This window comes from Rhamphochromis sp. 'chilingali' (assembly GCF_963969265.1).
Source record: "Rhamphochromis sp. 'chilingali' genome assembly, chromosome: 14".
NCBI lineage: Eukaryota > Metazoa > Chordata > Actinopteri > Cichliformes > Cichlidae > Rhamphochromis > Rhamphochromis sp. 'chilingali'.
Window position 1 is genome coordinate 32,979,681 of NC_137941.1, and position 23,398 is coordinate 33,003,078.

The 23,398-nt window shown below is 40.0% G+C and overlaps 2 protein-coding genes across 3 annotated transcripts in view; one reads left to right on the plus strand and one right to left on the minus strand.

Annotated features, from left to right (window-relative positions):
• Positions 1–2,317: 2,317 nt before the first annotated feature.
• Positions 2,318–9,457, minus strand: eaf2 (ELL associated factor 2). The gene is made up of 6 exons (XM_080902215.1): positions 9,253–9,457; positions 8,689–8,783; positions 8,146–8,282; positions 6,958–7,127; positions 5,526–5,753; positions 2,318–3,687 (listed from the first exon to the last, which is right to left on the minus strand). The coding sequence occupies exons 1-6, from the start codon at positions 9,353–9,355 to the stop codon at positions 3,641–3,643; spliced, it is 780 nt and encodes a 259-aa protein (XP_080758341.1). The 5' UTR covers positions 9,356–9,457; the 3' UTR covers positions 2,318–3,640.
• A 6,160-nt stretch (positions 9,458–15,617) lies between these two features.
• The window catches only part of arhgef49 (Rho guanine nucleotide exchange factor 49), a 73,989-nt gene continuing 66,208 nt past the window's right edge, over positions 15,618–23,398 (plus strand). The window contains exon 1 of one of the 2 annotated variants that reach the window (XM_080903466.1): positions 15,618–16,053. The gene's annotated coding sequence lies outside the window, so the exon portion shown is untranslated. Of the gene's footprint in view, positions 16,054–16,803; positions 17,086–23,398 lie in introns of those variants that run through there. The other variant, XM_080903463.1, reaches the window with a different exon arrangement.

The window sequence follows — 23,398 nt, forward strand, 5'->3', positions numbered from 1 at the left end:
ATGTGACAAAATGTGGAAAAGTTTAAGGGGGCCGAATACTTTTGCAAGCCACTGTATCTCAGAGGTCATACTAGAACGGGGGCACCTTTGTACAAAGCCAGGTAAAATATCTCTATCACTCTTAAAAGGTAGAGACTTCAAGATTGGGTAGATGTCATTTCTGTGGTGTGAGGTACAATTAAAGAAGAAAGCTTTAATGAACAAGTCTCAATATGCAATTAAAATTGGTATTGAATAACTATTGAAGGAATAAATCTGATAAAAAGCTCTGGTGAAGCTTTTTCATCTAATCTTTTCCTTCTCTCACCCCAACCGGTTGCAGCAGATGGCCCCGCCCCTCCCTGAGCCTGGTTCTGCCGGAGGTTTCTTCCTGTTAAAAGGGAGTTTTTCCTTCCCACTGTTGCCAAAGTGCTTGCTCATAGGGGGTCATATGATTGTTGGGCTTTTCTCTGTATCTACTGTACAATATAAAGCGCCTTGAGGCGATTTTTGTTGTGATTTGGCGCTATATATATAAAATTGAATTGAATTGAATAAAAGATATTCCATTGATGCTATGTTTAAATCCACCTGCTGAACGAGTCTCTCTATTTCATGGCCTATATTTGCTCTGAGAAAAGATTGCAACTGCAAATAACATAAAACTGTATTATTGAAGAGATTGTATTTCCTCTCCAGCTGTTCAAGGACATGAAATGTCCATCTTCACAATAGTCTTATTTATCTAATCTTTTACCTTTCATCAGTACTCAGTGTCAACTTTCTGACTTTCAATGCCAAGAGGCATTTATGCCAAAGGCAACTAGGTGTGCTCCACAGTGCTATTGCCACATGAACCCTTTGACAGTCAAAGTTCATCCTATTCACAGAATGTATGGGAGGATCCTTGTATGTAGGTGGTATGTTAACAGCTTCAAAGTTTTATTTGTGCATCTAGTCCCAGAGGCTCAAAAAGACGTGTTTCCTAAATTATCCAGATTTTGCTTTAAAGAAAGTTAACATTGGTGCAGAAGTTGAATAATTGTGCAGCTACTCTAATCAAATTAGCTACGTTGGTGAACATAACTCTATTTTGAAATCTGCAGCTCCTGAAGGCCCAAATACAAAGTTTTAATTACAAATCTGGTCAAAAAGTGCACTGACACATGCACATTAATTGGAATTTTGGCCTTCAGCAATTTGCTCTGCCCTTTCCCTCATCGTCCAGTTATATTCCATCACGGCGTGTAATTACCTTTAACTCTATTCTCTCTTGTAGTTTCTGCTTTTTGTCTCTGTCCTGGCTTTCCCTGTATAGCTCTGCAGGTATCGCTGGCTCTGCAGCTGCACGTTTCTTATCTGCAATTAATGGTCCAACTGACGGAACGAGTGTTTATTTTTCTGTTGTAATCTCTACTCTCCCCACGCTTTCTTTACTCCGTGGCAGATGGTCTCTGAAAAAAGGAGTTTTTCCTCCCATGTGCAGGTAAATAAAGTTTTTTTTCTTCCTTCTACAGCAAGGACAAAACGTATGGTGTAGAACTATTGAACTAACTACAATGAACTATTTTGGAATAGCTGTCAGCAATCAAGAATAAATATTTTTAGTAGTGAAATTTTTTTTATTTTAAATCAGATCTGCTTAAATCAATGCTGCCGTTTCTATTTTCTACTTGTTTGCAATAATTCATGGTTTTCAACTTTAATCTATCACCCAGTCTGTCAACAGAGAAATTACCCGTGATCTTAATCTTTTATGTAGAGTTGTGTGCGCACTTGAACCAAAAAACATACGTCTGCTCTCTGCCATAACAGAGTTGTGAAAAGAAAACTATACGTGTTCTAACACATACTCTTTCTACGAGCCACAGAAAGGAATTCACTTTGAAATTCTTTCCACATGCTGGAGTTTACTTACATCACACTGAAGGGAAAACCTACGACAGAAAACACTCGCCGTGTTCGTAATGGCTGATTGGAGAAAATAGTCATCTATGCCTTTAGAGAGGTGGAGCATTGCTGCTGGCTCTGTGGTAATACTTTACTATGCAATGTAAATACCTATCATACAAGTAATACACCTAACAGTGTAACAGATAGCTTTCTACAAGGAAGTATCTCAGTAAAATAATAACTCACATCACTTTATTAGGTACACTTGTCGTTGACAACTTAAACCTTTAATCACCCAATCATATGGCAGCAAGTCAATGCAAAAGGTCACCTGGTCTGATCAGCAACACTTAAATATCAGCGTTAAAATTTGGAGTAAACGCCAAAGCACAAAGAGCTACAGACGTTGCAGTCACATGAATGAAAATTGACGCCAAAGCACAGGAAAGCATTAAAATCTTTATTTTTGTATAATTGTTCTCGAACAATTCTCTCTCTCCTTTAGACTAAACATGCAACTGAATTTCTCTATATTTCTCTCTCATTCCATCTATCAGTCAGCAGGGATGCCAGAGACATTCTGGACCATAAACAGCAGCTTGTTGCTTGTAGCGACAGCTCAGCAGTGATGAGGAAGCCCCATGTTATAAAAGGCGGAAGAAACAACACAAGGCACATGAAGTTCTTTAAGACTCACACTCACTATTTACTCGTGCTTCCAGTTGCTTGGTTGGTAAATATATATATAAAATATAAGCAAGTAATCATTGGTCGAGTATATTTAGAGATATAAAGATTCAAGTATTGCAGGTTTAAAGCTACAAAGCATGACTCTGAGTCAGCCAACTACATAGTGGACTACTTTGCCTGAAATAATACCCAGCTGTATACTAAATCATCATGATCCACAAGGTTTTGGAGACGTCCTACTACTTCAGGCTGCAATAACCATTATTTATTTTAACAATGAATACATGACTAGTGCAATGCAAGGTGGTCTGAGCTACAGATAATCATCACCTAACTTTTCAGTTCTGCTCCATGGAGCATTTTAGCATCTTTCAGCCCATGTTTTGATAGTCTGGCCTATTTCTCAGGAGTTAAATAAGAAGCAAAGCGTGGAGTTGTATGCATTAGACTTGCATTCTTTGTGTGATGGCCCGAACAATAAAGTAATTAATGTAACTTTAAATTACAAAAAAAAAAAAAAAAGTTTAAGTAAACCAAAATAAAAGGCTCAATGTAACTGAAGCAGCGTGGCTTTCATTTCTGTTAACACAGATATGTCTCTAATAAAACAAACCTAAGCAGCTGAGACGGACCTGAAGCCATCAACTTATATCTTATCCAAGCACAACTAAAGTTTTTTCATGTTTCTAAGCTGAATTGAGGAAGCCAAGTTATTGTTTAAGACGATTACATGAAGACCACCGTCATCCTGCCAATCACATTTTCTCGGTCGGTTTAACTACACAGAAGCATCCAGTGAGATCCATCACAGAGTGCACATCATATGTTACAGCTTCTCTCACATTAATGACATCACAGCGCTCTCAACTAAGGCATCTCTTCACACACAAATATAAAGCAACACATGTGACATAAAAACTGATTTCTGGCAGAGAAGCAGCACATTACATTTGATATGTAGAGAAGACTGTTCCATATTCATGGAAGCAGGACACTGACAGGTCTGTGACTGGCTCCTTCACTCCTCACTGTAAATGCTCCTGAGATCTGCAAACGGGCAGACGTGTCCTCCTGCTGTTCAGTCGTCACTTTCACTGCCTGATTCACTCAGCTGAAGGTCATTTTCTGCAGCAGACGGACAGACAGCAAGTTAAGATTATATACATGTGTCGCTAAAGCTCAGTTTACTCTTTGCACAGGGTCTCTGCATCACTTTTGTATGGTACAGTTTGGTTTGTTTCACCTCTCCCTTTTATTATTCAATTACTACAACAGTAGTTTATAACTTTGGAGTTTAAAGAAATCATACAATTAAACACTTAAAAAAATTACGAATAATCAGACTAATAGAAATGAATAAACAGATAAAGGAAACACACGAACAAGAGAAACCTATGGAGAATTTACAGAGATTATCTTGGAAAAGCAAAATGTATTTGACACATCCCATTCAGATCATAATTCTGACCACAAAAGCCAAAGACAAGACAGGTGTAAAGAAAAAAAAAAAAAAAGGACAAAACAACACTGAATAGAGTGCGTGAAGCAGCTACTAATGTGAGTAATGAATACAGTTGATGGTGGAAATATGCTGCAGGTAGAGCTGGGCGATATAATTTTTTCATATCACGATATGTTTTTTTCATTTCAGGCGATAACGATATCTATCACGATATAAACCAAATAACTATATTTGTAAGATTTAAATGTGCCGTTGCTCACAAGTAAAATGTGAAATAATCAGCAGCTTGTTTTTATTTAAATATTTATTTCCCATAATAAGTTCAACAGGGTAGATGTACTTAAGGAACATGAGACTTTTTCAGATAAATACAGGCAAATATTGCAAACTACACAAAAGGCAGCCGCTAAAGCATTTAAGTTTCAAAATAGAACAAACGAAACAGACTAAATTGTCAATTCCACTTAGAAACAAAATATTAATTCTAAAAATAAATCTTAGTTTGTTTTACAGAAGAACAGACAAAACTGACTAACTTTTGTCAATATCAAATAAACTGAGAACTAAAAGGAAATTCTCAATCTCTCCTTGTTGTATAGCTGAGCTTTTCAAACAGTTTTAACAGTTACTTTAGTCTGACAAAAGCCGAATGACGAATTAGCGCTTCCAGTCAGAGACTGAGCTGCACCGCTTTATTGTATTTCCAGACTTGCTTCCGGCACAATTTACAGTGCACGCTACTCTGTTTTTTGTCAGACTTGAAATAGCCGAAATACCTTCACACTACAGAACTTCTATGGCTCTTCCGTTCGACAATCTGTCCGGCATTGGAACCATCATCGGTTTTCTCTTCGGTAACCTTCGGTCACGCTCTCGGTTGATTTTTCTGTAGTCAGCACACTCATTTCCTCCATTACCCGGGCAGCACGGCGGCTGGCTGCTTCCCAAACAAATACACATGTGCGGCTTGGCACTTGTGCTGTACGTGACAAGTCACGTGACGTGACGCTGCGGCTGTGATTGTTTCCGCTCTGCACTACTTAATTTGGATTCGCTGTTCTCTTTTTTTTTTTTCTTCTTTTTTTTTTTAAAGAGGACAAGAGAGATGAGGCCTATCAGAATAGTTTAATCTTTCTATCGAGAAAAAGTTATTTCGCAATACATATCGTTCTACCGCCCAGCTCTAGCTGCAGGGTTATCCGTTTAGCCAGACGCTTTAATAACCGTCAACTACAAAGCTAGGTGAACTGACTGACATGTGGATGGAGCTTAAGAGCTCCAACTGCTTTCATACTGGGTGACAATAATGAGAACTGCCACTAAAGAGAGAACCTGCCCTTACATGTTATAATGGAAAACTAATCTTTCAGCTCTGTGGTGCGTATGATTCATGTGTTCATATTTATGGTGACAACTTTAACTTAGGAGCAACCAGGTGGTATCGACTTTCATGTAAAGATGACGTCCGTCTAACTTAGATGAAGCTGAGGGGGTTACTCACTGAGCGTGTTCATGAGTCCTCCTCCACTCTCGTGGTGGTGGCTGTTGGAGTCGGTGCTGGTGATGATAGGCATGCTGTGGTTGACTGAGGGTGCCGCGGAAGTACGTTCATCTTCTGAATCGCTGCTGCTGGAGCTGTCGTCGCTGCTGGAGGACGACGAGCTGTTAGAGTCTGAGGAGCTGTCACTGCTGCTCATCTGATCCATGACTCGAGCCTCGGCCATCAGTTCTGGGGGGGGGGGGGGGGGGGGGGGAGAAAGAAAAAAAAGACAAGGGTGTTAAAATGATCTTGGTTGCCTTTCCAATTTCAAGGCTGGAACATCACCTGTATGTCCCAAGTGTAAAATAAATACAGGCAGTATTTTATTCCACCTTTTGTCCAGCCCCAAAAATGCAGAAATAGCCAAAACAAATATATCAGAAAATCATTTCATGTTCTAATGTCCTCTGCCAGGGAAAGCGTGCTACTTTAGTGTATCTCCATAAAACTGACAAGCTACAGGTTTATTTTGGATCACATCCAACGTGACTTCATAACTAGAAAATGTGTTTCAAGTCAAGTCAAGTCAAGTTGGCTTTATTGTCACTTCAACCATATACAGTTTAACAGTACACAGTGAGGCGAAACAACGTTCCTCCAGGAACCAAGGTGCTACATGCAACATAAATTTACAACATAAATTAACAGAAAACACTAAACTAGCTAACTAAGAGGCCTAGTTAGCTGGCTAGCAGAGACAAGACAGACTGACCTAACATAAATTACAACATAAATTAACAAAAAAAAAAAACTAACTATCTAAGGAAGACTTTTTTTTTTTTTGTTATCAGACAGCAGACAACAAAGTGCACGTGCAAATGTGCAAACAAGAGCAGCAAAGTGACAGAATGTTTGTGAATATGTCTGATATTTCTAGGGATCGGAATCAAGAACTGGTTCTTCTAGAGAATGGGTTCCCACTAGACCAAGTCCTGGAAATCCTAAGTCTGCCTGCGTATCAATCCTGCTTATCGGCTCTTGCACTCTCGCAGTTCGTGTGCTGGAGGAGAAAAATAATGGCGCAGTCTGCAGTGTGGATATGGACATTACTTAGCTAGCCAAGAACTGAGAGTGATGTTAAAGCTGAGTGAATGCTCACCCACACTTTTAAAAAAAGTGTTCTGTGTAATATGTGTAATATCTTTGATATGCTGCTTAGAGAGGGTGGTGACAATGAGCCAATGAAAACTGAATCAATAAGTGATATTAATAATGGAATCGGAATCGTTAAATTCTTATCAATTCCCATCCTTAAACATTTCTGCATAAGACTTCAAGATATGACGACTAATTTGTCTATGAGAAAAGATGAGTCTTCTTCTGCCGAACCCAATAAAAATGATACAGATGTGGATGTCATCAGTTAAACACACCAAGTGTGACTCCATGTTACCTCTCTCGATGTCATCCATTGGGGATGCTGGGGAAGTCTTCTCTTTTGGTGGAGAACTTTTAGTGCTGGCTGGGGTTTTGTTACTGCTGCTGTTATTACTCCTCATCTGCTGGCCCAGACGACTGGTCTGCTGCTCCAGTCGAGAATGAATCTTACTGCTACCCTCAGCCCTGAAAATCCACAAGAACAGGCAAACACGGACACGCGGGAGCTTTTAATACGGTTTTTTAAGTTTTTTTTTTCTTTTTTAAAAAATGTTGATAACTAACCTTTCGTTAGGGCTGCCACAAACGATTATTTTTGCGATTAGTCGACTAATCAGATCATGCATCTATTGGACGTAAAACGTACAGCTTATTGCACCAGCAGGATCTGCTCTTATATAACTATCATTAGCTTACAGCTTTAAGATTTTAAGGTATGTGCTAACTAAAAATAAAGACAAGATGATAGTTTATTAAATTTTAATGAAATGTGCAGATTGTTTCGGTGAAGTTTAATAAACTCAGCCGTCTGCTCCTTGCTATCTAGCTTGACGTTTATTCAGCCAAACCGATTTACTCAGGAACAAATAAAATACTGAAAAAAGCCAAACAATAACATTCTTAAGTTATCTAAGTGACTTATATATCATGTTTAACCTGAGTAGCGAAAGACGGCGGTGGGTTTGAAAACAATTTGCCGGGAGTCCGGTGTTCTCACCGGCTCTAGTGAGCCTTGCCCCCCGGCTAGCTATGGAGCTGGTGGGTAACAAGACGTCTCTGAAAACGTCGGAGCGCTTTTGAAAATATGTGGTGTCTTCATAAACTGAGCAGATATTTGAGGTTTACACAGCTACATTCTTGCCTGAAAATATGTTAAACGCTTATTTTGTGACCCAAAAAGAATAATAAGAGTAATATTAAAACTAACTAGCTGCCGCCATTGTTGGAAACTGAGCTGGGCCGCGCTATGAATTTTGGGATAGGTTGGGCCACGAAGTATACACCTGACCCACCCTTCAAATCTGGGGAAATGAAGGACTATTAAATTAGTCATTGACGATTTTATTAGTCGACGTAATCGTGACTAGTCGACTAATCACGGCAGCCCTACCTTTCATTCTTTCAAAAATTTTTTGCCACACAAATTTGCAAGGTTAAATGAAATACCACTTTAGATTAGTGTGCTACTTCTTTTTAACCCCACCTCGTCTTTTTCACAGCTATGTTGCTGTTGAGCTTCTCGAGTCTGTACTCTCCTGTGTCATGGTTTACAATGAGGATGCACTCTTTCATGTAAGGCCTCTTGGATCCCTTGAAGACCGTTACAGGAGCACTGGAACCCTAAAAAGCAAAATAAATGTAAGTAAGTATGTATGTATTTAAGCTAGATGTCACAGTACTATTATGCTATTTTTTCAGAGAATATTTTAACAATTTCTCAAAAAATCTGTCAAAAATTTAAACCACAAAGCTGAAAATTTTGTTGCTCCTCTCTCTCTCTCTCTCTCTCTCTCACACACACACACACACACACACACACACACACACACACACACACACACACACACACACACGCACAGAAAGTTGAGATCAGCAACAGTTGAGATCTATTGTGGATTGCAAACACTCATCCAAGTTAAAAACATGAGCTCCAGAAGAGGTCTTAAAACAAGATTGCACCATAATCCACCACTGAAATCCACATTTATGTCTTGCAGTGTAAAGCTCTAGAGCACCAGACACTAACCTCTAAATTAGGCAACGTAATAGTGACTTGCTCTCCTTTGCCCACTTCGAGCTCCCCCTCACATGAGGTATCAATGGATGCTGGCTTGAAGTCATCTGTGGCAATTAAAAACAACATTTTTTTTTTTTAAACGCAAACTAAAATCAAGATTTTGTAAAATAACACATACGTAAACAATGTATATGTACATCACATATAACAACGTGTACAATGTTCTAATAATGACAGTGACATTGCTGAATTTGTAAACGTAAACCACGGATGTATTTGACAGTGCTGCAGTGGGGTAACGGCACCAGCAGGTGGTAGTGTTGTACAGACTTAAGCTGGGCTAACATTATCTAGCATATTGACAACTCAGAGCTTAAAGTCTACGTATATCTCAGAGTTAACTTACTACATACTTTTACAAGCATGTCTCACCAGTAAGTCGACAGCTACGAACTGACGAAGCTGCTAAACTGGCTACACACCAAACAGCTGTTTTCGGATCTTCAGCTAATGAGCTAACTAGCATGCTACGGTTAGCGATCACAAAACCAAACGAGTGAAACCACCACTTACATCGCACTGTGTGATAGGCACTTTTAGGGTGTTTCTCAAACGTTTCTCCCAATTTCAGCACATGTTCTTGATTGTCAAAGTTGGAGTAAGCCGTTCCATTCATTCTGTGAGTTTCATGAGCTGTAAACTTTGAGTTTCCGCTGCTCTTTTTTATCCGATAACCATGTACAGCGACAGCATTTCGGCCAGCTCATTGGCACTTTAAGTCCCGCCCCTTCAAAAGTACTGTTCGTCATGATTCGTCAAGCGAAGTGTTTCATTTTCTGATTGGTTCAGGCCAATCAAGATTTTGACGACAGGGCAGAATCAGTGAAAGAACGGCCACTCAGTTCCGAGCAATGACTGTTGAAATCTGAGTGTTTCCAAATCTATGTTGTTTAACTATAATTCGATTAAATTATTCGCTAACTTGTAGTAGTTTTTAAAAGAAAAAAAATATTGTAAATATCTACTCATCTTGTCCCAGGCTAGACAGACTGTGGACGAGTATGCTAAATAATTGATGGTAATTATTTCAAATTTATTGCTGTGGTGCTTTAATAGTGAAACATATTGCAGGGTTTACTCTGAGGTTGCTTAAAATGCAGTCCACATGTAAAACAAAACACGAATTCCTACTGCTTATTTTTAATATGTTAACTTTATAAGTTTCGATGTTGTTTTTAACCTGTTTTTCTGTTTAACAAAGTAAATATTTGCATTTCAGCACTTACCCAGTACCTTGTATGCTAAATTAGCAGCATCACGGGAGCTATTAGCTGAATAACTGAAACAATGTGTCAGAAAGCCCTGGCACTTACTGATTGCAGTTTCAAGCTCCACAGGCTTCAGGGGGCCTGAGCTCTCTGAACCTTGTGTCAGTGAAAATCTCCTTTTCTGTTCTCTAAACTGTTAATGACTCCTAAGCCTCCTAATTCCTGCCGTGCCTGCGTTTTTACAAAGGCCATATGCTCTGCTGCCTTCAAACATTAAAGGATCAGCATCTAAGTCAATTGGAATGATTACACCAATGCATTTTCACCAACTGGTCACAGCATGGTTTTTCTTATCCACGTTGGACAACATATGCAACATATGCAAGCTGGTGTTTGGGTGGTGGGGAGTGGAATAAGAGATGACAATAGAGAGGAAATTGAGACAGCAGTGGGACTAAATAGTTATCTCTTCAGCGTGGTATTACAGTTAGAGTATAAAAATTGTAAAATAGTTAAACATTATCATGTTATTTTAGGCAATCTTTTTCAGTCTTAATCTATACTTGAAAATTAACCACAAACGGATTGCAGAAGTAAAGCAGTTCAGTTACTTTGTATCTGTATCCCATGTGAAAAAGATACCAGCATAAGTCTGTCTCCATGGATGGAGGTAAACAGCAGCTGTCCTCTGGTGATATCAGTTACTGTGGGGGTTGCCCCTGGACTCTGCGAGGTAAGGTTTACTGTTTCCAAGCAACAATCCGCAAGTTCACAATACAGCGGCTGAGCCACAATAGAGAGTTGCTGCAGGTTGTAAGCCAGTGGCAGTGGTGAAAGAGATGACAGCAACACTCTGCAAGGGAGGGGGGGTGGGATACAAGCTCAACCAAAGCTATGTACTATGGGTACAGGCTTGTTGGGTACATACAATTAAATGTTCAACCTCATAACAGTGCAAAAATAATAAATTAGCAAAGGTTTTATTATTGTGCCAGCTAAACAAACCTGACTCGGTTACAAGACACCACAACTTGATGTAAGCCAAATCCAGAAGGCTGTGGATACATCCGCAAACGACACAGATAAATCTAAGTAACTTTAGCAATCACATTTTCAGACCTTCACATCATCAATAAAGTTCACATTTAATACATTATTACATCTGATTATATAATCCACCTTTTGGGAAACTCCTGAAACACGTGAAAAACTAAGCACAATTAAGCATTCAGGTTTTTTAATGACTAGAAGTGATTATTCTGCAGTAAAGGAAATGGGACACCCATTCCACTTTTCTCATAGTGCACAGCTCGCACAATCGTTTTTGAAACTGCAAAGGCAGCAATACAACCTAAATGATCACAGCTTCAGCATAAATACAGCGATGTTAACCTTCATTCTGTATCCTTCGGGTGAAATGTACCTTTGATCACAGCTACAGACTTATCATATACTCCTTTTGTTTTTATGCTGATGTATAGTTTGAGACACGTCTTATTATCTGTGAATTACTGCAGTGTGACGGCTTTCTTTAGCTCTCGCTTTCTCTTGTTTGTGTTATACATATTACGAGGAAGCGCTTTTTGCAGCATCTTTCTTGATAATATGATTTTGATCTCAATAAAAGGTTTGACTGGGTAAAAAAAAGAAGAAGGTGAAATAATAACAGTATGCGCTGTAAGAATTGCAAATTAGATATACAGTCATGGAAAAGAAAGTTTTCACAGAATTCTATGAAAAACAAAGATTAAACCCCATTAATCACCAGCTTGCAGAACCACCTTTAGCAGTAATAACTTGAAGTGATTCCTGAAGTGAGAGTCTTACATTGTTGCAGAGGAATTTTGATTCACTCCTCTTTACATAATTGCTTCAGTTTATTGAGATTTGAGGCCATTTGTTCATACACAGCTCTCTTAAGGACCTACAACAGCATTTTAGATGAGTTAAGGTCTGGACATCTTGATTCTTTTCTTTTTCAGTCATTCTGTTGTAGATTTGCTGTTGTTCTTGGGATCGATGTCCTGCCGTATGACTCGGTTTGGACGAATCTTTAGCTGTTGGACAGATGGACTCACATTTTGCTATACAGAGGAGTTCATGACTGACTTTGTGACTGCAAGGTCTCCAGGTCCTGTGCCTGCAAAACAAGCCCCAAACCATGACATTTCCACCACCATGCACGCAGTTTCTATGATGTGTTCATGCTGATAACATGAACACATGTTATCTCTTGTTTGTGTGTCTGTCCTTTGTTCCAATAATCTTGTGGTTTATTCAGATGCAACTTTGCTAACCTAAGCTGTGCTGTCATGTTTATACACACACACACACACACACACACACACACACACACACACACACACACACACACACACACACACACACACACACACATATATATATGTATATATATATGTATATATATACAGTGGGGCAAAAAAGTATTTAGTCAGCCACCGATTGTGCAAGTTCCCCCACTTAAAATGATGACAGAGGTCAGTAATTTGCACCAGAGGTACACTTCAACTGTGAGAGACAGAATGTGAAAAAAAAATCCATGAATCCACATGGTAGGATTTGTAAAGAATTTATTTGTAAATCAGGGTGGAAAATAAGTATTTGGTCACCTCAAACAAGGAAAATCTCTGGCTCTCACAGACCTGTAACGTCTTCTGTAAGAAGCTTTTCTGTCCCCCACTCGTTACCTGTATGAATGGCACCTGTTTGAACTCATCATCTGTATAAAAGACACCTGTCCACAGCCTCAAACAGTCAGACTCCAAACTCCGCCATGGCCAAGACCAAAGAGCTTTCGAAGGACACCAGGAAAAGTATTGTAGACCTGCACCAGACTGGGAAGAGTGAATCTACAATAGGCAAGCAGCTTGGTGTGAAAAAATCAACTGTGGGAGCAATCATCAGAAAATGGAAGACATACAAGACCACTGATAATCTCCCTCGATCTGGGGCTCCACGCAAGATCTCATCCCGTGGGGTCAAAATGATCATGAGAACGGTGAGCAAAGATCCCAGAACCACACGGGGGGACCTGGTGAATGACCTGCAGAGAGCTGGGACCAAAGTAACAAAGGTCACCATCAGTAACACACTACAACGGCAGGGAATCAAATCCCGCAGTGCCAGACGTGTTCCGCTGCTGAAGCCAGTGCATGTCCAGGCCCGTCTGAAGTTTGCCAGAGAGCACATGGATGATACAGCAGAGGATTGGGAGAATGTCATGTGGTCAGATGAAACCAAAGTAGAACTTTTTGGTATAAACTCAACTCGTCGTGTTTGGAGGAAGAAGAATACTGAGTTGCATCCCAAGAACACCATACCTACTGTGAAGCATGGGGGTGGAAACATCATGCTATGGGGCTGTTTTTCTGCCAAGGGGACAGGACGACTGATCCGTGTTAAGGACAGAATGAATGGGGCCATGTATCGTGAGATTTTGAGCCAAAACCTCCTTCCATCAGTGAGAACTTTGAAGATGAAACGAGGCTGGGTCTTCCAACATGACAATGATCCAAAACACACCGCCCGGGCAACAAAGGAGTGGCTCCGTAAGAAGCATTTGAAAGTCCTGGAGTGGCCTAGCCAGTCTCCAGACCTCAACCCCATAGAAAATCTGTGGCGGGAGTTGAAAGTCCGTGTTGCTCGGCGACAGCCCCAAAACATCACTGCTCTCGAGAAGATCTGCATGGAGGAATGGGCCAAAATACCAGCTACTGTGTGTGCAAACCTGGTAAAGACCTATAGTAAACGTTTGACCTCTGTTATTGCCAACAAAGGTTATGTTACAAAGTATTGAGTTGTATTTTTGTTATTGACCAAATACTTATTTTCCACCCTGATTTACCAATAAATTCTTTACAAATCCTACCATGTGGATTCATGGATTTTTTTTTCACATTCTGTCTCTCACAGTTGAAGTGTACCTCTGGTGCAAATTACTGACCTCTGTCATCATTTTAGGTGGGGGAACTTGCACAATCGGTGGCTGACTAAATACTTTTTTGCCCCACTGTATGTATATATATATATATATATATATATATATATATATATATATATATATATATATATATATATATATATATATATATATATATATATGAGCGTGGCTGGCAAGAAAGGGTATAATAAAAGAAGAAAAACTAATGACATGGCCACCTTGTTCACCTGATCTGAACCCCATTGAGAACCTGTGGTCCATCATCAAATGTGAGATTTACAAGGAGGGAAAACAGTACACCTCTCTGAACAGTGTCTGGGAGGCTGTGGTTGCTGCTGCACGCAATGTTGATGGTGAACAGATCAAAACACTGACAGAATCCATGGATGGCAGGCTTTTGAGTGTCCTTGCAAAGAAAGGTGGCTATATTGGTCGCTGATTTGTTTTTGTTTTGTTTTTGAATGTCAGAAATGTATATTTGTGAATGTGGAGATGTTATATTGGTTTCACTGGTAAAAATAAATAATTGAAATGGGTATATATTTGTTTTTTGTTAAGTTGCCTAATAATTATGCACAGTAATAGTCACCTGCACACACAGATATCCCCCTAAAATAGCTAAAACTAAAAACAAACTAAAAACTACTTCCAAAAACATTCAGCTTTGATATTAATGAGTTTTTTGGGTTCATTGAGAACATGGTTGTTGTTCAATAATAAAATTATTCCTCAAAAATACAACTTGCCTAATAATTCTGCACTCCCTGTACTAATACCGTGGGATGCAAAAGTTTGGGCAACCTTGTTAATAGACATTATTTTCCTGTATAAATTGTTGGTTGTTACAGTAAAAAATGTCAGTTAAATATCATACAGGAGACACACACAGTGATATTTGAGAAGTGAAAAGAAGTTTACTGGATTTACAAAAAGTGTGCAATAATTGTTTAAACAAAATCAAGCAGGTGCATACATTTGGGCACCACAAAAAAAGAAATGAAATAAATATTTAGTGTATATCAATGTGTGTGTCTCCTGTATGACATATGGGGTGCCTTTGTCTGGACGTGCTACCCATCCAGAGCTCCACAGCAGAGAGGGAAGTTTCAGCGCTCCTGGAATCCCTCTGCGATGGACCGCCAGTCTCCAGGTGAAGGCACAGCCATGAAATCATCCACTAGACAGTCCCAGATGGCCGTCGCTACCTGGGGGGTGATCTGGCACACCGTGGACACACCAACTCTAAAACTAAACACGATGGTCCTGAAGGAGTCCCCGGTGGCAAGGAACCTGCACAAAATTGTTTAAAATTAGTATTAAACACTTTTACTAACCGCAGGCAGATGGACAGGTATGGCAGCAAGCATTATGTGTTCACTCTCTGCCTGGAGTTTTGAGGGGGGCTGGGGAAGGGGGTCAGTGTGGCAGTTTTTTCATCGTGGCCAATCACAGACAGAGTGGGAGCTTGTCCTATGGCTAGTGCTACTTTCACTTGCAGTCGTAAATATCAATTTCACACGTGTTGTTGATGAATACCAGCTGGCTCTAAACCCGATTTCACCTGTCACTGTAACACATCCAGTGTTGGGGAGTAACGGAATACATGTACCGCCGTTACGTATTTAAAATACAAAATATGAGTAACTGTATTCCGTTACAGTTACCGTTTAAAAAGGTGGTATTTAGAATACAGTTACTTTGTTGAAATAAATGGATTGCACTGCGGTACTTTCCTGTTTCATTTTGTCGCGGGTCAGGACTGTTTGGGTTTTGTTTGACAGCTACGTTCTGTTGTTCCAGGCGGCAGCGTTACGGTTGCCATGGTTACAGGGCGACGCTCTCTCTCTCTTTCTGCGACTGTGTGTTTCCTGGGTGAGAGAGCGCCTTTTCGTTGTTGTTGTTGTTGTGCTAAGCTAACAGGCAGAATGCTACAAGCATAGCTCTAAAGAATGTAGCATCACGGGCAGTGTAGTCCGTGTTGCAGGGAGAATGGACTGCCATACACGTTATGGGTCTGTGAGCGCGAGGAGGGAGAAAAAGGGGAGTGGAAAGGTACGAGTTGTCATCGAGCAAAAACGGGAGCTGGAAACATGTAAATGTAATAATAACCACTTCAGCCAAGAAGAGTGCCTGACGAGCCCAGTTGTAAGTAAGCTATTAAGACTCGACTGTACACCGTGTTCGTGTTTTCCTCCGAAACAATAATTTCCGTTGGAGCAGCCTTTCAACGCCTCTCTCTGTCTCTCGCAAGAAAAGTTGACCCACACAACAAAGTAAAGCTATTTTTCGGCTACGAGCCGACAGGGACCCCGCCGTATTAGTCAGAGGTCCCTTTACTACAGTTCGGAGTCGCGGACCTTCAGTAATAGTAATAAATCACACAGCAATAGTACATTCTTGTTGTTGTAAAAAGCACGATAATATATTAAGTAATCCAAAGTATTCAGAATACGTTACTGTCATTGAGTAACGTAACGGAATACGTTACAGAATACATTTTGGGGCATGTATTCTGTATTCTGTAATGGAATACATTTTAAAAGTAACCTTCCCAACACTGAACACATCACATATTACTGAGATGCATTAGATATTTTATGATCTTTATTTTTGACTTATCAGCTGCAAACTCCATAGATTTTTAACATTTACCAGGTTTGCAAATATAAAAACGTATTGGCTCTTTGAAGTTTAGAAATAAAAAACAGATTGTAAATAATCAACTTTTAATGGCAAAACAGTGACATCATCATTATTATTATTGTTGTTATTATTATTATTATTTTAGAAACATGAAGTGCATTGGATTACTACTGTGTAATCATAAAGTTGTAAGGTGAAGGAGGCGTTTTTACGAGCAGCACCTGAAGGCAACACAGTTCCCAAGGAGAAAGCCGCAAAAGCAAGAGGTCGCGTATCCGGGATCCTTCGATAGAAATCCATCAAAAGAGCACGAGGGAGGGACAGAGTGAACGAACGGCCGTGTGGCACGCGGTTTTACGTTAGTGTCGTTATCGATCCACCTGGAGGGAGCCGGTCTGTGTGCAACCGGCATCAGATTCTTAATAGTGAGGAGCTGCGAGGATTGAACCTGCTCTGTGAATCTGAGCCCACGTATAAAACGAGACGTCTTCTTCTGATGTGATGGAGGGGGAAGCGTTCTGGGAGTAACTTTGAGTAAGTAAAAAGATTAGGATGTATTTTGTCGTTTGAATTAGAAGAGCGGTAACAGCTGATTGATGCTGGCAGCTGCATCACCAGGCAGTCAGGTTCAGAGTCACTGGAGCGATCCCTGCAGTGATTTGTGAGTGCTTTTGGTCCTCAGCTGGTATGACTGACCTGCACATAGCTGCTTGAAGCTTTCTTTCCCCATCACTATATTAATTATACATGTAGTATTCTTTGTAACAACCCAGGATAGGGTACTTTGTGTTATGTTTATGTTTTTTCCACACACAGGGTTACATTTTTAATTTCGTGACTGTTCATATTACCATAGTGCTACTTTATATTTTTTACTTCTTTTGCTCGTTGAGTGATTAATTAATAATTTATTATTATTACTAACAAAACTGCAAATCACAACTTCAGAGTTCTTTCATTCTCAAGTAAAACATCTTACTTATATAGGATCAAATCACAACAACAGTTGCCTCAGGGTGCTTTATACTTTAAAGTAAGAACCCTACAATAATACAGAGAAAACCCCAACAATCAGACGACCTACAGATGACCCAGCGACAGTGGGAAGAAAAAACTCCCTTTTAACAGGAAGGACTCTCCGGTAGAACCAGACTCAGGGAGGGGCGGGGCCATCTGACAAAGACACTGTGGAAGAGAGCCAGTGCGGCTATTCATGTATCTATTATTTAATTAATTGCCTTTTGAAGCTTGGGAATGAAATTTCTGCTTCAAGTAAAGTGTACATAAAAAATGGAAATTAGAACATTTCAGCATATTTTAAATATTGATAGCTTCAGCAAAGCCAAGATATGAAATTTAGTCATATATAAGTTCTTACATTCCAAGAACACAATAACTAGAAAATATTTTGTATTTTAGTCTTTATGAATAAACGAAAAATTATTTCATTTTACAAATTGCACTTTTTGCAAAAATTAGCAGTTTTTGTGTTTGTAGTGAAAAACTGACTCGCACATGGTGCTTGTTGGTTTAACGGCAAATTGGGACATTTTCAGGTGAGGAGAGTCAGAGCAATGAATATGTTATATAGCCAAGATGGGAGAGTGTAGAACAACGCAGCTACACAACAGTGATTGTATTTGTCTTCATTATCTGCTTTCGCTCTGTGATGCCATTTAGTAAATGAAATAGGAAAACATTGCAGTAATATCTTATTTCCCTTGTGGAATCTGCGGAGTCTCGCAGTTTTACCCTCGGGGCTCCTTTAGTACAGCATTTTTCGGGATGACTGGGCCTCAGCAGTCATCCAAGCCATGACTGGAAATACCTCTAGGATTGATGGGAATACTGGCTAAAATCCAGACTGCAATCAGATAATTTTAATGAAACTGTTATACTCTTGCAGCAGTTTTCTTTGTTTTCTACAAATAAAAAAATACAGTATGAAAGACCTCAGGCTTGCTGTGCATACATATTTTATGCCTGTGGACTTAGTAGGAGGTGTTTTTAGTTTTTTTTCCCACCAAAATAAGAGCCACATGACTCTACCTGAATTGTTACTGGTGCTCTATCAAAGGCATTTCCCACTGGACATGAGTTACTGCACCCTGAAGCCTTTTAGTGCAGTGCTTGCACAGCTTTGGGTATGTTTTTAGGCAGAAAGGATTTACTCATTAAGAGAAATCAAATTCTTGGCAAATTGATTTCTTTTGCCAGTAAACCCTCACTATTGCTGTCTCTTCCATTTTCGTTCTCATTTTCTGTGAAAGAATTGAACTGAAGCCTTTTATTGAGACTCTGCCGTCTTAAACGAACCTATCAAGCAGTTTCACTCTGTAAATCATCGGGTAGGGAGATTACATTTAATTGTAGATGTTTCAGTACCGGCTTTGCATTAGGGAATTTGAACTTGTGAACTAAAATTCGAAGATTCTGGCTGCAGCGCCTAATCTTTCATTCGTAAAGACTTTATGCCCATCTGATGTTGGCAACAGATGTTAAGCAAATTTAAGATAAACTTGCTCTGAGGGTGTTTATTGCTTGATAGGCTAACGCTCAGCTCTGCGAGAGGTCTCACACTGAAGAGTCTCAAAGATTTTCCTCCTCAGAGTCTGGCTTTATTGCTCCCTATCTGATCTCTGCATGGACTCAGTCGGTGCAGTGATGTGATGAAAGGCCAAGCGGTGGACCTACAGACTCTCACAGCTTCATGCAAGCTACGCACACACACACAAATATGCACAGCCAGCTAAACAAAGTCAATTATATTAGGTGAGTCTGTCAGGCTAAGCTGGGAGAAATGCGTGGAAGGTATACTAAAGGGCCTAGGCTTCTAATACTAATGCGCATACTTGTGACAGGCATTATAAAATACTGGCTTTGTTTTGGAGAAAGATCAGCCTGACTGGACAGAGTTTAATTACCTTCCATTTACTCATTGCTTCAGATCAGGCACTTTTTTAGTCCATTCACTTCCAATTACTTTGTTCCTTAGTGATGATCATTAGTGTGGTCATTAAAGGATTAGTTTCTATGATATGAGCCTTTTCTGTTTTTTGTACAATATACAAATAATGACCAGGAAATTAAAACAGTGTCACTGCAGTGTTAGCTTGCATATGATTACTGTTTACGATTAGCTTACAGTCTCTGTAGAAATAATGATTTTTGCCATCCAGTTGATTTCTTTAACAAGCACGATGCTTGTGAGTAGAGTTTAGTTTGGAAAAAAAAGACGTTAACATGTCAGATATTTGAAAAATTGTAGTCGCTGGGTAGGCTATGTAAAACTATACATGTATAAAAAAGGAGCAGCTGTACAGCGAAATACATACTAAGAAAACCCATACAAATTAAAACCACGTTATTCCAAAGATTGCTCTCAAACTGTCGCTTGTTCAAATTGGCTATTTTGTGCAACATGTGGTGAACAAAATGAATACTGAGAACATGGATCACTGCACTAAACATCAGTTTAAATATATTTAATGTGTGATTTACATACAGAATTAAAGTAATATATTGGTATCTTTGGTCCTGTGGCTTCAAGTTATTAAATCAAATTTATTGCTGGAGAGTTCTTATTTATTTTGATGTTGATTTTGATGTTTTGGTAGAGCATCGTTAAAGTCTGTGTGCAAATGGGTCTCTGTGTCAGTCCTGTAAAAGCCCGGTAATTTGTCGAAAGTATACCCAGCATCCTGGCCAAGGTTAGATAGGCTTCAGCCACCATGACCTTCACAGTGTAAGCGAGTATAGATAATGAACAGATGATTTACGTTACACCACAGAAATGTCTTATCACCGAGGTGGATTTTTTTTTCAGGAAATTACCATTTTTATCATAACACAACACAGAAAAGAGTCTGTAAGAACGTACACAAAACATTTCTGCTTCATTATTGGCGCCATGTAGAAGGCATTCAGCCTTGATTCAAGAGGGGGCACCTGTAAAGAAAACTGAGGAAAATTTAAAAAATACATCCCAAATGATGCGCCGCAAAAGCTCACCCACATATCAGGTTTGATCGGAATGCATTTATCAGGTCTTTGTCTTTGTTATGTTGGTTTTTGGAATTCAAGGCAAAAACAACAATGATAAGAAGAACATGTTGGAGGCAGCCAAGCAGCCTCAAACCTCATAGAGTGAACTCTTCTTCTCCCCCGAGAACCTCCTTTGTTTTTGTGTCCTGCCTTCAGGATAAACTATAATGCATCCCCCTGTGTCCTGTTAGAACATCAGTCACAGCTGCATGCTCAGCCACATGAAGGCAGCTTGACTGACAGTGTGAATGAGCATTCATTTTTTCCCAGTGCTCCCCCCTTTTAGCCATGAACACCACCAACAAAGGCGTTGTGCATGGATGACAGTCCGGGATCTCCTATACCAACGATGGGCAACCCCTAATTACCAGTGGAGTAATTAAAAATGTGGCAGCTGTGGCAACAGTCATGTGCTTCTAGGAAACCATCGAGAAATGCCCAAAGTAAAACAGTTAACAAGCCTCTTAAAGCTGGATGCACGCACCCTCAAAATATTGCAGCACACTCTTGCAGTTTTCAATGTTCAAAGTCAGAGTGAACTATTCCAGTTGAGCAGTTTTGAGTGATGCAGTTCACGTTGGGTCATACAGAGGTATTAGTTGCGTTTTCTGAGGGAACAGGAAGGCTGGAGTGAAAACGAAAACATAAGAGGCAGACTGAAGAGCAGGAAGGTCACTCGATAAAATGCTAATACAAGTGCTTTGGGTCTATGTGCTGTCAAGTCTGACGAAGAAGGGTGGGCTTGTTGGCTTCAAGATCTCTCCAAATAAGCCCACAGAAAGCACAACTCTTACAAGCTCTTGCACGGACAGACACACATTCAGCAGTTTGTTAAAAAAGAAAAAAAGAGTGCAACTAATGACATTGATAGTTTATCAGTCTCCTTCTCCACAAACATTTACTTATTCTGACCATGAGAATCCCAGCCTTGGGCTTCAAATGTTTTTACTCCAGCATAGTTTACATGTAGTGTATTTTTGTTTGGTGTTTTGAGTTGATTCCTATTTTCTGAGGTTCATCTTCAGCTTCAATTTCAGTACTGTACTTTAAACTAGTGGTCGGTAATTGTTACTTACCGGTACTTATGCTTTTACAGACAAAACCTAAAAACTTAGACTTAGATAGATTTTTAGACTAAATTATCAAAATGTATGTTTAATAGTCAAAATCACATTAAGTGCATCAGTAGTAGTCATCCTGCACAATAATGCTCAATAATCCAGGTACAGTGGGGCAAAAAAGTATTTAGTCAGCCACCGATTGTGCAAGTTCCCCCACCTAAAATGATGACAGAGGTCAGTAATTTGCACCAGAGGTACACTTCAACTGTGAGAGACAGAATGTGAAAAAAAAATCCATGAATCCACATGGTAGGATTTGTAAAGAATTTATTGGTAAATCAGGGTGGAAAATAAGTATTTGGTCAATAACAAAAATACAACTCAATACTTTGTAACATAACCTTTGTTGGCAATAACAGAGGTCAAACGTTTACTATAGGTCTTTACCAGGTTTGCACACACAGTAGCTGGTATTTTGGCCCATTCCTCCATGCAGATCTTCTCGAGAGCAGTGATGTTTTGGGGCTGTCGCCGAGCAACACGGACTTTCAACTCCCGCCACAGATTTTCTATGGGGTTGAGGTCTGGAGACTGGCTAGGCCACTCCAGGACTTTCAAATGCTTCTTACGGAGCCACTCCTTTGTTGCCCGGGCGGTGTGTTTTGGATCATTGTCATGTTGGAAGACCCAGCCTCGTTTCATCTTCAAAGTTCTCACTGATGGAAGGAGGTTTTGGCTCAAAATCTCACGATACATGGCCCCATTCATTCTGTCCTTAACACGGATCAGTCGTCCTGTCCCCTTGGCAGAAAAACAGCCCCATAGCATGATGTTTCCACCCCCATGCTTCACAGTAGGTATGGTGTTCTTGGGATGCAACTCAGTATTCTTCTTCCTCCAAACACGACGAGTTGAGTTTATACCAAAAAGTTCTACTTTGGTTTCATCTGACCACATGACATTCTCCCAATCCTCTGCTGTATCATCCATGTGCTCTCTGGCAAACTTCAGACGGGCCTGGACATGCACTGGCTTCAGCAGCGGAACACGTCTGGCACTGCGGGATTTGATTCCCTGCCGTTGTAGTGTGTTACTGATGGTGACCTTTGTTACTTTGGTCCCAGCTCTCTGCAGGTCATTCACCAGGTCCCCCCGTGTGGTTCTGGGATCTTTGCTCACCGTTCTCATGATCATTTTGACCCCACGGGATGAGATCTTGCGTGGAGCCCCAGATCGAGGAAGATTATCAGTGGTCTTGTATGTCTTCCATTTTCTGATGATTGCTCCCACAGTTGATTTTTTCACACCAAGCTGCTTGCCTATTGTAGATTCACTCTTCCCAGTCTGGTGCAGGTCTACAATACTTTTCCTGGTGTCCTTCGAAAGCTCTTTGGTCTTGGCCATGGCGGAGTTTGGAGTCTGACTGTTTGAGGCTGTGGACAGGTGTCTTTTATACAGATGATGAGTTCAAACAGGTGCCATTCATACAGGTAACGAGTGGGGGACAGAAAAGCTTCTTACAGAAGACGTTACAGGTCTGTGAGAGCCAGAGATTTTCCTTGTTTGAGGTGACCAAATACTTATTTTCCACCCTAATTTACGTATAAATTATTTACAAATCCTACCATGTGAATTCATGGATTTTATTTTTCACATTCTGTCTCTCACAGTTGAAGTGTACCTCTGGTGCAAATTACTGACCTCTGTCATCATTTTAAGTGGGGGAACTTGCACAATCGGTG

Bases quoted from the DNA above. Each gene is read 5' to 3' on its own strand.
- eaf2 (XM_080902215.1), bottom strand. From the start codon at position 9,355: ATGAATGGAACGGCTTACTCCAACTTTGACAATCAAGAACATGTGCTG. The intron at 7,128-8,145 runs GTGGGGTTAAAA...GTGGATTTTCAG, and splicing joins ATAGCTGTGAAAAAGACGAG to GGCTGAGGGTAGCAGTAAGA. The intron at 3,688-5,525 runs GTGAGTAACCCC...CGTCTGCTGCAG, and splicing joins AGGACTCATGAACACGCTCA to AAAATGACCTTCAGCTGAGT.